General features: G+C 37.4%; 1 protein-coding gene across 3 annotated transcripts in view; it reads left to right on the forward strand.

Annotated features, from left to right (window-relative positions):
* The first annotated feature begins 4205 nt into the window (after positions 1 to 4205).
* Positions 4206 to 14801, forward strand: part of LOC131785137 (calpain-9) — a 32156-nt gene continuing 21560 nt past the window's right edge. For 2 of the 3 annotated variants that reach the window (XM_066169775.1, XM_066169776.1), the window contains exons 1-5: positions 4206 to 4341; positions 4566 to 4728; positions 6459 to 6808; positions 7332 to 7515; positions 8573 to 8653. In XM_066169775.1, coding sequence (XP_066025872.1) covers positions 4567 to 4728; positions 6459 to 6808; positions 7332 to 7515; positions 8573 to 8653 — 777 coding nt within the window. In that variant the 5' untranslated portion in view covers positions 4206 to 4341; position 4566. Of the gene's footprint in view, positions 4342 to 4565; positions 4729 to 6458; positions 6809 to 7331; positions 7516 to 8572; positions 8654 to 8880; positions 8970 to 9847; positions 9926 to 10686; positions 10876 to 11527; positions 11664 to 11799; positions 12018 to 13336; positions 13389 to 14801 lie in introns of all 3 variants that reach the window. The other variant, XM_066169777.1, reaches the window with a different exon arrangement.

Consider the following 14801-nt stretch of genomic DNA (forward strand, 5'->3'; position numbering starts at 1 on the left):
ATTCAGCTGAGTTTTAGCTGAACACTGTAGCTGCTAAGACCTAAGCTTGCAAAGGTAAACGAAACTTATGAATAGTATCGCCACTATAATGCCCTTGTCATAGTGCTACTGGTCAGAAAGATCCCCAAGATGAAATTTCTATTCTATTGTACTTGTAGCCGGTAGGCGGTTGCCTCTTAGGAGGTCTAGAAAATACTACCGACTAGAGGTACAGCTTGCATATTTAATCAACTTTGCTCAACTGTTATTACGGTTTGCTTTGCACTTAACTTTTTCTGCACTCCTAATTAGTCTTACACTCGTTTGAATCACTATTATAAAGAGTACGTATTTAGGCACAACCGACGAACTGGGCACAAAAGTGTACTGTTGTACCTATGTCCGCTTATTGCAGATATGTCCTCTGACGTAATGCGATTTAGTGGTCAATTATCTTGTGATCTATCGAGCAACACACGGCTTGGGACTTGTTAAGAGACTCCGTTGTAGTTCTGCCTTTATGCAAAAGTACTTATTGAAGGGGGTCGGGATAAGTGGAAAATTTGACCAGTATTTTTCGGTAACAACGGATGAACAACCTCCTGCTGATTTCAGGAAAACCTGCTCTCCGTAGATCATTGGCTCTCTCACACACATTACTTCCCTTGAAGTTTTGTCGTTTCTTCGTTAACTCCGTGTGATCGCATTGTTGTTATAACCTAGGCGTGGAAGAACAACTTGCCGCGTAGATAACAAAGCGATTTTCGACTGAAGGTTGCGTTGTTGTTCACGCTTTATAAGCAGTCTTGCGCTATTTACGGTTTTCATTGCTCGACTTGCGACTCAAATTACAAAATTTTACCCACAAGCTAAGAAAAAAGCACGATATAGCGTCATATCACAATTGTTATATTTTCTTTAAAAGTTGAAGATCATAGATCATGGTTCGTCAACATAAAATTATATACTTTTGACGCTTCATCCTGATCTGCCGGAGGTGAGATCGACTGAGAGGTCACAGTTGTGATTATTTGTCTGCGTCACGAAGTCTTTCTTCATTCACAGAAGTTTGGCCTTCAGTTTATGTTCTGTATCTCACTGAGCCCTCCGTTAACAAAAGTTGAAGTAGTAGATTGTGATTTTATTCGGTGGCTCCACTGATTTTAGCTGTTACAGTTAGCCGCATATTTCACACTGTCCAAGAGTGTTCTGTTATTATCCCGGAGCGCTTCAAGCTGATCGAAAAGATAATGATCTTTGAAAACCAAATTCCTCAAGTGAAACTTATGAGCACGTACATTACATGATAGCCAGTACGGTAGCCGTTCACGAATATACACTAACCGCTGAGCCATACTTGCTTTCCATCCTATCTTTCAATTACCTAAACAAGGCCACCGACCGCCGGACACCAGGGTAAATAATCAGCAACGACGCTTCGTCGGTCTATCTTATCTTGGGACCTTCTCAAAGTCTCTTGCGTTTAAATAAAACCAGTTCTCTTGTAATCGCAGACGAATGGACTCTCATGTTAACGATTGGATGTCGCTGATAAAGAATGATATAACACATGAGTTCCTGAACTATGGATTTTCAATATATACAGTGTATTTGTTGCTGTTGTTGTTTTGTGTTTTTTTTTAGTCATGTTTCTAAATCATTGTAGGATATAATGCTCTTGTGGGTGGATTTGTCATAATTTACTCCGTTTATGACGAATTCACATAGTGATCAAATAGAAAATCGGGGTGAAGATGGCTATGGCAAGTCAGTAGGATATATTCCACTAAAGGATGAATTTCACAGAATTTACCCCTTTTCAAATTCTCAAACTTCGAGAGAGGAAATCTTTACGATCTTCTTACCAAACTCCTCTAAGAAGATTTCTTTTAGAATATTTGCAGATGATACTTATATTTTCTTTACCGGTAATGATCCAAACGAGGTTGAATTTACAATGAATGAAGAGATTAGGTGAGTTTAAAATACTGTGCTATTAATAAGTTATCTGTAAATTTTAAGAAAACTAATTATATTCTAATAGCATCATCAAAGAAAAAAGTACATATAAATATCCACAATATTGATTGTAAAAGCTATATTAAGTATCTAGGTATTTACCTTGATGAGCATCTACAGTGGGAATCCCAAATTCCACGAGTAAATAATAAATTAGCAAAGAATGTAGGTATAATTAATAAGCTAGGACACTATCTTGATTTTCATGTGCTCAAACAGTTATATTATACCCTTATTTATCCATACTTTAACTATGGTCTTGCCAGCTGGGGTGCTGCTTACAAAACTAGATCAAATAAAATCTTCACTGAGCAGAATAGATGTATACGAAGTATGGTCTTTACTCATGGCAGAGAACATGTCAACCCCTATTATAATCTTCTTGGAATCTTGAAACTTTTAATATTTACAGACTAAAAGTGTCACTTTTTACATATAAACTTAAGAATGACAAAAGTAACACTCCAACTGTACTACTGAGTATTCTCACACTTACATCAAAGATTCACTCGTATAATACCAGGTATGTTGCAAATCAAAACTTCTTTAAGCCATCAGTACGCACTAATTATGGTAGGTCTACATTTAAATTCTCTGCAATAAAAATCTGGGAATCTGTACTACCTGAATTTAAACGTTTTCCATACATGCTATTCAAAAAACGGTATAAAAGATTCTTATTGAGTACTCAAAACTGACCATAGTTTAACTTTCAGCTATATAAGATAATGCTTCACAATATGGAGTTTTCCTTTTATCCTAACTTGCATTTTTGTATGTCTTTCCTCTCTTACGATAACAATATCGTCTTTAATGTAACTATTAATTTAAATTATACTTAACATGCGGCCAACCCCAACTCATATCAACACATGGCAGTGGCCAACTCGAAAGCTCATTGGCTACTTTGGTCATTGTACACGATTAAATATTCTTTCTTCTAGTTCATTTCTGTTTGTATTTTTTCTATATCATTGTAAATCATGTTATGTTACCGGTAAGGTATTTTTTCCGTAAAGAGTGTGAAATAATAAAGTGTGTGTGTGTGTGTGTGTGTGTGAAAGCGTTTTGCATTGCTTCTCTCCTCCAGTTGGGAAGTGACACACGGAAGACACGATCACAACGCACTTTCATTGGAAGAAATAAAACTGCATTATATTGGTTATTAGGTTTGAGGACATAACTACAACGGGAGAACACAACTACAACACCACACTTTGGGTGGTTGTTCGTTCCCAAACCTCCCCCGAGTTACTCTTATCGAAAGGCACAGATCCCTCCTCTGTCACGCCCACTTCTTTTCGCGCCTAGAAACGTCTAGACAGAGGATTAGTACAGAGAATTAAAATTCACCTCAACAATTATGTAGTATTGAAGCACATTCGAGAGCTAGGTTTGCGTGCTCAGTGTCAAATATTTGGAATAATCTGACTAGGCTGTGGCAACCGCCTACGCAATCCTTTCAAGAGATCTTGTCACGCACTACTGCAAGGCCCCTTGGAAAGGAATGCGTGACGGCTCTGGCGAACGCACCCCGAATATATTAAATGTCTATATTTGAAACAGTTTGCACGCGTCGCTGATCAGGAAAAATAACTTACTTCTGCAGCTAAATTTGTCCGATGTAAATCACTCGTGCGAGATTATTTATTTTTATACCAATCGCATGGTGATTGTATAAGTTTGTGGTTTGTCTATTTTGAAAGGAACCACTATAAAAAAACATATGACCGTGACCTCTTGATAGTGTTTGTCAACGTCTACACAGTGTCTTTGTTGAGTCTAAATTTTCTTCTTAGTTTGTGAGCGCTCACAAATACCGCGTGATGGCCCAAGAAACCGTGTAGTTTTAAGGATTGAAAGTCGTAATTTTTCGTTGTAAAGCAACGAAGAGGTAAAACACCAAGCGTTTTCTCTTTGTAACTACATGAGCGAACATCCGATAGGAGCCTTTACACCTAATTGAGGAGACAATTATACTGAAAACAAATACTAATAGAGAGACTGATAACTAGTGTTTGCCGCAGTGATAAAAACGCAATTTTTTTACGGGTGGCTATTGCAATCGAAAAACGACACACATTACCGTAAATTGGCATGTTCTAGCACTTTCTATGACTGTTAATTGGGAGAGCATTTATCCTGTTTTAAAAATTACCATATTGTAATTGGAAGGATACGCGCCACCAAGGAGGGGCCACAAAAAAAAATTCCTTTGTGCTTCAGTGCATGCGCAAGATACTTTTCCTGCGGCTGGAAAAGGGCGGACTTGTGTTTGGGTTACTACATAGTTTAAAGCGATATATCAGCTAAGGTTTGATCTGTAACAACTCCATCAAACAGGTATTGTGATCTTTTTGCTACTTTGTACTCGAGCTAAGACTACGCCATGGCTGTCATGTTGCGAAAAGCACAAACGGATATACGTGAATACGTGACTGGATGAGTCGCTTCATGAAGGCGTTGTTCATTACATTCGGAACATACGAGTGATCGTTCGTTCGAGAACATTTACATTTGCGCGCTTAAGTTCAGGTATTACCTCGATTGTGCACTTTTCGTTACAGGATGCCTTACAAACAGTGGTACGAAGATCTTGAGCAGATCAAGCGTCGGTGCAGGCAGAGCGGCACTCTTTTTGAGGATCCAGAGTTTCCTGCGATCGACAGCAAAGTCTTCAAGAAGCGAGTGTTACCTGGTGGTCAGTCGTTCGAATGGCTTCGACCTCAGGTACGATGGCAAACATTGTTTTACTTCTTATCACAGTATCTATGGTTTTATTTGGTTCTGGAGAGTGTTAAAACTCTTGTTTGTCACAACAAGTTTATTTTTATCGGGAAAGCTTTACTATATTGTAGTGAAGGGCTCGTATGACTTCTTCAATACCAATGATATTTACAGCGTGACTCGCGGTGCTTTTGCTCTTAACGTTCTTTTAAAATCTCGTCTTCAAATTCTGCTGGGTATTCAGCTAGCTCAAGGTTTCCCATAGCTTTTCTCTCTGTAACTCAGGAAACATTTATATTAAATATATTCGCACGCCATTCATTTCATAAAAGTTAAATGTATGTAAAGAATAATAATTTTCTGTGGTCGGCGGAGCTCTTTTGAATTTTGGTGACAATTATTTCGCATACTTAAAATGGCGTCATTTGGATCCCAAGAGAGAAAAGTCGGCATCGACCTGCAACGAAAAAAAAAATATTTCAGACGAAACAAAACATTCCAGTTGAATTGATCAGCTATTTGAGCAAAGCATGTTAAGTGAACTTCTGTAGAGAATGCTCTGGAACACTTAGCTTGTGATAGCAATATTCACAGTTCACAATTTTTCATCAGAGAATTTACATGAAGAAGGCAATTCTCGTACTCCATCTACTGAGGGATTCTTTTGGCAACCTCACTTTTTGTGAGGCTCATTAACACTCGTGTAGCAACATGTGTTGTTAAATGCCAATCTCCCGGAGTTTGAATTATTGCCACCTATTGTTCCCATTACGATTCTCTTCCCTAGAGCAAGGAAAAATGCTAATTACCACGAGTAAAATTCCATCAACGTGCGATTTGCATGTTTTGTTTGTAACTTGAATTGACAATTTATCATCATAAAAATCCTTTGTGTGTTTCTGAAAAAAAAAAAACTTCTTTGTGCATTCTTTGTTGTTCAGTTGTGAGATAGTGCATCATCCGATTACTTACTCGAAGAAGACTTCGTATCGATTTCATTTGGCGCCTTTAGTTTTTAGATCCAAATAGTATAATCTTTCACGCAACAAGAGAAGGGAAATCTTCTAGATACTTAGGTTTTGGAACATCTGAAATGTGATTTTTTGAATAATAGAAGGAATTAAAAGATCAGTCTTGAAAATTTAACCATCAAAAGCCTTGTCAACCTCATTTGTTTTCAATCAAAAGTAAGTCACAATGGTTAACCCTTTACACCCTAACATCAGTATGCATATTCTCTACACTGTTCTCTATACATTTCCTGAAGTGCTAAGAAGGAGAGTTTGTTTAACAATCAAGAGCTGCTTTAGTTGGTGATCATTTTCATTATTCATGTGACCTTAATGTATGATGCAGTGGGGGACTTTGTAAGGAGAAATTAGATGTTGGTCACTCCTTGGAGTTGAAAGGTTTATTGGACTTTCACCTGAACCATATGGCTCTCAATTAAGCATATTAGTACTAATATGAGCCCCTGAAACCTTTCTATGCAGACACTGGGCGGCAATAATAGCCTATTCTCATGAATAGGCACTTGATTAAAGTATGCAAAAATTGGCTCTGCCCAACTCAATTTGTTAAATATTCAACAAATGCCAGCGTGGTACTGAAATATCACAACCCTGACGTATCTGGAATAAGCTTAATGGAGTTTATATTTGGTAGTGGTTGTATTATGGCTTCAGTGAGTGCATTTTCTTCAAATTTATGAACTTTTAATTTTCTTTTCAAAGGAACTGTTGGACGCCCAGCAATCAAGCGAAAAGGCAGAATTTGTGGTGGGTGGAGCATCCCGTCTTGATATCAATCAGGGCATGCTGGGAGATTGTTGGTTGCTAGCAGCCATTGCATCCCTAACACAAGAGGAGGGATTGATGAACAAGGTCATTCGATTGGACAAATATGACAAGTTTGGCAGCCCTGGTTACTGTGGTGCTTTTCAGTTCAATATTTGGCAAGATGGGCATTGGGAGGAAGTTATCATCGATGATCGCCTGCCAACATACAGGAAGAAACTGGTGTTCATGCACTCCAAGGAGAAAAATGAGTTTTGGTGTGCCTTGTTGGAGAAAGCATATGCCAAGTAGGTGTTCTTCTCTGCATAAGTAAAAAAAAAAATCCTGGTCAACTCATTTCACATTTTGACTCTAAGAGTGACTAGCATTCATTTTCTCCTTACAGTGTCCCTCCTCAATCACACATTGAGGTTAGGAGAATGAAAAAAATGATCACTAACTAAAGAAGCTTTTGATTGTTAAACAAATTCTCCCTATCAGTACCTTAGGAAATGTATAGAGAACAGTAAGGAGAATATTCACTCTGATGTGACTCTGTATAGGATCAGGTATTCCTGGAGGCTTAATGGACCTTTTCATGATGCTTTCATTTTCTCACATATTTAAAATTTGTTGTTAAATAAGCCAGCTTAAAGAGTTTGGAAAATGTCCCATTCCCAAAGTAAAGTAACTTTGTAAGCTTCACCAGTCTATCTAACTAATTTGACAGGTTTCCTGTAACTGAGGAAGAACTTAGTTATCAATTTATATGTTGAGTATGTTGAGTCTCTGACAGACTTTTCAGTAATGTCTTTTGACATATTTCCTTAGGTTACAAGGTTCGTATGAAGCCCTCAAGGGAGGTCAAACAATTGAAGCTATGGAAGACTTCACTGGTGGACTGGGAGAAGACTTTGATTTTAAGAAGATGAAGACTGAAAGTGAGAGGGAGGACTTGTGGCGAGTCATTGAAAAGGGCTTACGACGGGGTGATCTCATGGGCTGCTCCATAACTGTAAGTATAATCATTTAAGTAATTGCGTTCGATGAAGGAAGAACGCTTCCTAATCTCCTGGGCTACCTGTGATCGCATAGGTGTCCTGTGCACGCAAACAAAAGCTGAACCATGTTTTTTCGTTCAATCGGCCGGCCGTTCATCTTTTCAGCTCCATTTTGAATGACATCACAATTTCGTTGCACAACCAAAAAACAATATTTCCCCTTTGAAATGCTGAACGCACTTCCCTAATCTCCGATTACTACTAGTTGTTAAAAAAAACCTAATTTTTTATTTAAAAAAACTTAGATTTGATAAGTGTTATTCTTTTCAGAGAACATCATGGCATGTTTGGAGGAAGGGTGTGTCATCACTGACTTAAAACTAGAATCCTTTCTTTGTCTTTCTTGAATATTTCAGTTATGGGTTGTGCTTTAGCAATCTCATCACTGTCAAGTCTGTCTCTTTTTGAGAGGATATCAAGCCTTTAGTTCGAAAAGATGTTCTCTTTAGAGGCTTAACACTTTATTATTGCTCAAGCCCCTAAAAGCCTGTGTGAAGAAACACACTTGTTGAGATCAAACAAGTGATTGCACCCAACAGGGGAGGGATGGGAAAGATTGCAAACAAAGAGAAACATTCTTGTGTGTAAACAGAGTAAAAGAGAAATAGAAGCAAATTTTCACAAACAAAAGACAATGAACAAATTCTGAGTACCCATGTCCCCAAAGGTCTGTGGTTGGGTTTTTCACAGCCTTTCTGGATTTTTTCCTGTCCTGTGCCAGTGACAGGCGAAAAAAGTCCCTCTCAAAGAAAAACCTTGTGACACTATTCCCCATGTGATGTCCTTCCAGCAGTATATAATGCCTCTTACTATGTGCTTTACTATGAAAGTATCTAAATTAAAATCATGCATGCCACTGACCCATTTCTCATTTTATTGCTATCATTTCGATGTATAAATTACTGATTCAATTGCAAGGTGGCTTGTTGGTGTAAACATTGAGCATTCTTTAACGTGTCAGACCAACAGTATGTTAAAAGTGATTTTTAAATTTTTTTTTTTACTTAATAGGCTGCACCCAATCAGATAGAAGCTAAAGGTGACTTGGGATTGGTCAAAGGTCATGCATATTCTGTGACTGGAGCGACCACTGTAAGTCATCTTCAACAACAATCTTGTGACATGTTATTCTTGTACAACTGTATACTTAAATATATCACCAATGCTAGCTTGTTGCCAAGGGAATTAAATTACTTTGTGACCATTAAATTATTTATTATTTATTTATTATGATGATAGAATTGGAAACACTCAAAGCTGCCTGGTTTTACTTCTTATAATGTCATTAATGAAAATGATTCCTTTTCTGTTCTGTACAGGTTAGTTATCGTGGTCGAGGAACGAGGTTGGTCCGTGTGAGGAATCCCTGGGGTAATGAGAGAGAATGGGAAGGACCTTGGGGTGATAAGTAAGTGCTCCTGTTTTGCAAATTTCTGTGCATGTCTCGTAGTGCTGCCAAAATCTCAGAGATAGAATAACAAAGTAGTAACATAGAGCAGTGAGATGTGACTTAAGAGCCTCAAACAGCAATAGTTTGGGATTTAGAAGGAGATTCTAGAGGAAAGAAGCCGTGTTTTTTTTCCATGTGGTGGGATTGGCTTTCATGGGTAAATTGATTGAGGGTGAAGTGAGTGAAGAGCTTCACAGTAAGGACGCTGATTTACTCTGGAAAGTTAGACTTTTAATTATTTAGCCTAAGAGTCTGTTGCTTTTGTCAGTCTTTTAACAAAACAGTGTAACCTGGTGATGTTCTTAAAGAATCCCTGGGGGGTATTGAGATGGTGGAAATAGGTTAAGCTTCAATTGGATAGTAACTTATTAAATCAGTTGGTTGGGATGTAACCTGTGATCAGGAGCTAATTTTTCAGGTTAGGGGAGTAGTGTTGTCATGAAAGAGTCAGAAGGCTTGCACTGTTACACTGTCATGCTCCTCTACATAAAGAATGTGTAATTGTGTAGCTGGTTAGTTATAATACCAACAGTGAAGTGTATAGTGTAGAAATAGGGAATAAGGAATTTTTGAGGAAACAAGATAGAGGGATCGTATTTGTGTCAGAGAACTCTAAGAGAAACGTGATCATACAGGTACATTTACATGTGAATCAGGTTTGAGTGAACAGAGGAGTTTGTTTTTTTATGGGAATTTAGCATTATCTTGCATTTTTAATGCAGAATCTTTGATTGGAGGTGGAGAAAGGTAAATGGATAATTTACTTCTTGTGGATGCCAATACCTTATTTTAAGGTTAGAGTGATTGATATATAATTGTTTATTTCTGTCCTATAGATCCAGCGAGTGGAGAGGGCTGTCTGAATCAGAAAAAAGGGAGATGAAGCTGAGTTTTGCAGATGATGGTGAATTTTGGTAAGTTATTGATGCTTGAAACTTTCAGTGGATTGCTTAATTATGAATCCAAGAGCTTTAATCCTTGAATTCTCAGAGGTGATCAACATGTAACTTCTCCCATCAATATCTGAACATTATAAAGCAAACAGATAGTGAGAATACTCAAAGTCATCAGGTAGAAGCTACCTGTATCTTGATCTAACACCAAATTCTCGTAACTGATTTACAAGGAAAGCTGTAGGATCTGGATGGATGGATGGATGGATGGCTGGCTGGATGTGGGAGGGATATGGTTGAGCTGGGATTGGGTGCATTGCTCAAAAAAAAATGTTTTCCAAGATTGGTGAGCTGAAAAAGCAAAGAGATCATTTAAAGGAACAATTCTTTCACTCGAAAAAAAATGAATAAAAACGCTCTCCATGAAGCTCTCTAGGACCAGTAAAAAGTAATTAATGATAATAAAAGAAAAACAAGCAAATTTAATTTTATTAATGCTTGAGTCAGAAGTGTCTAGAAAAATTAGGAATGAATGGAGACAGATAAGTTGGTCATTCTCAGCTTTTAACACTGAGAACGTGTGAAACAACAATATCACAACTCCAGCACTCAAATTACTTTTTGTGGTGCATGTATATTTTTGCATCAATGGGTGAAATAACCTGTGATGGACAAGCATCTATCACTTCATGCTACAGAAACAGGGATAAGTTCTGCTGGATGGGGCTCTTGTTTCAAACCTAACCTCGTATTTGTTGTGTCACTTTCTCTCTTCTATACAGGATGTCTTTTGATGATTTCACCACATATTTTCACAAACTGGAAATTTGCCACTTGGGCCCAGACAGTGCTAAAGGGGGTGGGGACCATGGTTGGGAAGGAAGGGTAGAAAAAGGTGCTTGGATTCGCGGTTCCTCTGCCGGTGGTTGTCGCAACTTTCTGAATACATTTGCCCAGAATCCTCAGTTCAGGTAAAGATTTTTTTTCAAAGACATACATGTTCAGAATATTCTGAATTCACTCATTGTTTTTGTTATTTTCAGATGTAGTTTTACATTTGATGTGAAAACGTTTTAAGGATCCTGGTCAACCAAACACTTATTTTTGGTTAAATTACAGGAAAATGATAAAACAATCAATAATGATAAATGATGAATCGAAATAAAGCACTCATTATGTAGAGGGGTTTGTTACTTTACTGGCAAGAGTGATGAGCATCTAATTTCCCCCAACAGTATAACCATGAATCAAATATTAACATCAGGAAAATTGAAGAAATGATACATTACTCCTGAAGCTCTTGATTTTTAGACAAATTGTCCTGGTAAGTACTCTGGGAATTGTGTTGAGAAAAACATGGCTAACTTAAATACTGATGTAAAGGGTTAAATCCCCAGATTAAAATCTCAAGAGGTGATATCCTCAAGGTAGTTTTCAGTCATTCTTTATAATCCTATATATGTTCTGGATCAATTTCAGTATCTGACCAACTGCACACCTACCCCTCCCCTAACCTCACAACAGTCAACTGATGACAGGTCAGGATTAATTTTGGTTTAGGGGAGGGGTAGGTAAGCAGTTGCTCATATACTGATATTGATCCTCCTTTCCACTCTAATCAAGGGTTGATCTAGAAGATACTGATGATGATGCAGATGATAAATGCTCCTTGACTGTGGCACTTATGCAGACCAAGCGTCGCAAATTGAAGGCAGAGGAAGGAAAGCCCATGTTGACTATTGGCTTCTCCATTTACAAGGTGAATGTGTTGAAATTAGTCAACTAAATAAATGAAATATAGACTCTATCAATTAACTTTTGACCATGTAGTGATGGACGAGCCACTGTGAATACATACATGTAAATATCATATTTTGTTGTTTTCATTGTATCAGGTCACAGATGAGGATTTGAAAGGTGGAAGAGCTGATCGAAACTTCTTTGCTTACCATGCCTCCACGGCCAGGTCTCCAGTATTTATCAACAGCCGTGAAGTGACTGGACGGTATACACTTGATCCTGGCTCTTATCTTATTATTCCAACCACGTTTGAGCCCAACCACACTGGTGAATTTATTGTACGAATCTACTCTGAAAAACCTGTCAAGACAGGGTATGTCGCTCTTTGCTTTGTGCTCACTAATGTGCTCTTTGCTTTCTTATTGTAACGTGTGGAATTCGTAGGTCAATTGTTTAGAGAAATTTTCAATGGAATGCGGAAAGTAACTGTAGTTTACATTGGGTTTTTTATTCCTGTGCTTTGTGATCAGTTATGCCATCTCTATGCAACCAATCAAATTCAAAACCAAAAAAACCAATCACAACTTCATCACCCTTGTTTTCCAAGCTTTGGTCAATCTGTGTACTTTCACGTTTTAACCCTTTAACTCCCAAGATCTTAATAGTAATTCTCCTTACTGTCTGCTAAATAATTCTCATCATGTTAGTTTGGATAATTTGGTATCGCATCAATTAGAAATCCCATAATTGATATTTTTCTCAATCACCATCACTTGTGTGCATGATATTGTATAGATATTGTAAGGAGAAATTCTGTCTTGGTCGCTCATGGGAGTTAAAGGGTTAATCCTCATTGGCTAGTTGTGATATTTTCCTTTCTTCCGACTAGCCATTCTGATTACTTTGATTTTAGTTTTACTCAGTTAAAATGAGCTCTAGTGACACAGAGTTACACAATGTAATGAAAATTGGTAGTGGTGATGGAAAATGCCTCTTCTTTAGTGCTCTCCCTTTTGAAGTCATAGTTTTTTTTAGCTTAAGTACAATCTTCTTCGTTTGATAAAGCTGTGTGCAAATTTTTATTCACTTTGGATAAACCCTCTGAGTGACTGGCATCGAATTTCTCCTCACAAAATCACCACTGAATCCCACATCATGTCATGGGAATAAAGGAAATGATGGCCAACCAAAGAAACTCCTGATTGTTAAACAAATTCTCCGCATCAGTACCTTCGGAAATGATTTTAGAACAGTGTAGAGAATATGCACACTGATTTTAGGGTATAAAGGGTTAAGATTAGAAACACCAAGGCTTAAAATGTAAAAGCTTATCACATAACCTTTAAGCACAGGTCGTCAAATTAACGATCAGGTCTTCCAGGAAATGAAGTCGTCACTTTTTCATCTTCTTCCGTTAACCCTTTAAGTCCCAGAGCTGATTCACCAGAAACTTCTTCCTATATTATCCATACATTATCTAGCAAACAGGCAATGAGAATACTCAAACTTATCAGGTAGAAGTTGTTTCTTGATCTAACACCAAGTTCTTGTAACTGCTTTATAACGAAATGTGTAGCAACTAGAGGGGATAATTAACTATCAGATCTTGAGAGCTTAAGGATTAAAACAGTTAGGGTATAGAACACCTTGTTAGACTTGACCATAGTGGGTTCATTTTTTGTCATATTTCAGGAAAGTTGACGTGAGTACATCCATTCAGTCCAGGGCTGAACGCCAAGCTAAAGTAAGTGCCTTACGTTTGCTTACGTTTTCAATGCTTTCATCATCAAAGCATCCTTTCACGATATAGAATACTTTAAGTGATTTTTATGTGCTTGATACAAACCTTGGTGTAATGTATAGAGGCCAGGTTAGGTTAGTTTTTAGTTAAGTGTGTCCCAGTATCAAGAAACGGTTAACATCAACATTAGCCAACGAGAAAAGGAAGTCAAAATACACAAACTGCCAAAAGCGCGGGAAAACGCGAGTGACGTGTCACGATTGGTTGTAGTTTGCGTCTGATTGGTTGAGAGAATGGTGTGAGTTTTCTAGACCAATCACGGAGTGAGGTTAAAGCAAACCAAAGTTATCCCGAATTGCTATCGAACATTCATTAGCTCTTAAAGTATTTTCCTTCTTCTGATTGGCCCTTGTGAATACATAGAGTATATTAAATGGCCGCTTGGGGAAATTCTCTTCTCGTGTTGAAAAATATTTCACGAGTGAGCGAATGTAAACACCTTTCAAAACTTAAAATAAACACCAATGAAATACTTAATCATTTCACTTAACCCTCTAACTCCCAAGATCTGTGGTAATTCTCCCCTGTAGCTGCTACATATTCCTTGTAAATCAGTTCTGAGAACTTGGTGCTAAATCAAGATACCAGCTTCTACCTGATAATTTGAAATTCTCTTTACTTGTTTGTTGAAGAATGTATGGATATTGTTGGGAGAAGTTTTATGTTAATCAATTCTGGGAGATAAAGGGTTAAATATATATATGTATATTTTGTAAAGTAGAACAACGTGTCACTAAAGTAGATCGTGTCACGACTAAAACATGGAAGAAGTGCACGGCCTGTAAAGCGTGAACGAAATACGTTTCTCTTACGGTTTCTCTACTATGTCGTAAAGGGTTTTAATCCTAAAATAATGGCCTTTAGAATTTTGACATTACATCGAAAGGTGCGATTTTTATTTGAAATCAAAGCAACAAAGATCTTTCACGATGAAGATAACATGTGAAGATCACATGTTATCTTCACGTGTGAAGATATCATGTTTTCGTGGGGAAAGCTCACTTGATATTTTATTGATATTAGTTTAACAATTTGTTTTTTGCTGTAACTGCACTTGTTAAGTTCACTGATTATACTTTGATTTTTCTTTCACTCGGCAAAGATTCCTGAAAAAGGTGTAAAATACGTATCAGAAAATACTGTGAGTACTAAGGTACAGTTTGATCTTTTCAGCCAAAAGTTATTCAACTTCAATCATTGTAGATAATGAGGTGTACATTAACACACCCGAGAAAAACAAGAAATGAAGTAATTACATAGCGAAAATTTACCTATCAGAGATAAGTTCACTGCATTGATGAAATTATCAAGGAAAATCAGTTTTTTTGCCTTAGTTAGGAATATACTAAGTTATTT

The sequence above is a fragment of the Pocillopora verrucosa genome, chromosome 7, assembly GCF_036669915.1.
Source record: "Pocillopora verrucosa isolate sample1 chromosome 7, ASM3666991v2, whole genome shotgun sequence".
Lineage (NCBI taxonomy): Eukaryota > Metazoa > Cnidaria > Anthozoa > Scleractinia > Pocilloporidae > Pocillopora > Pocillopora verrucosa.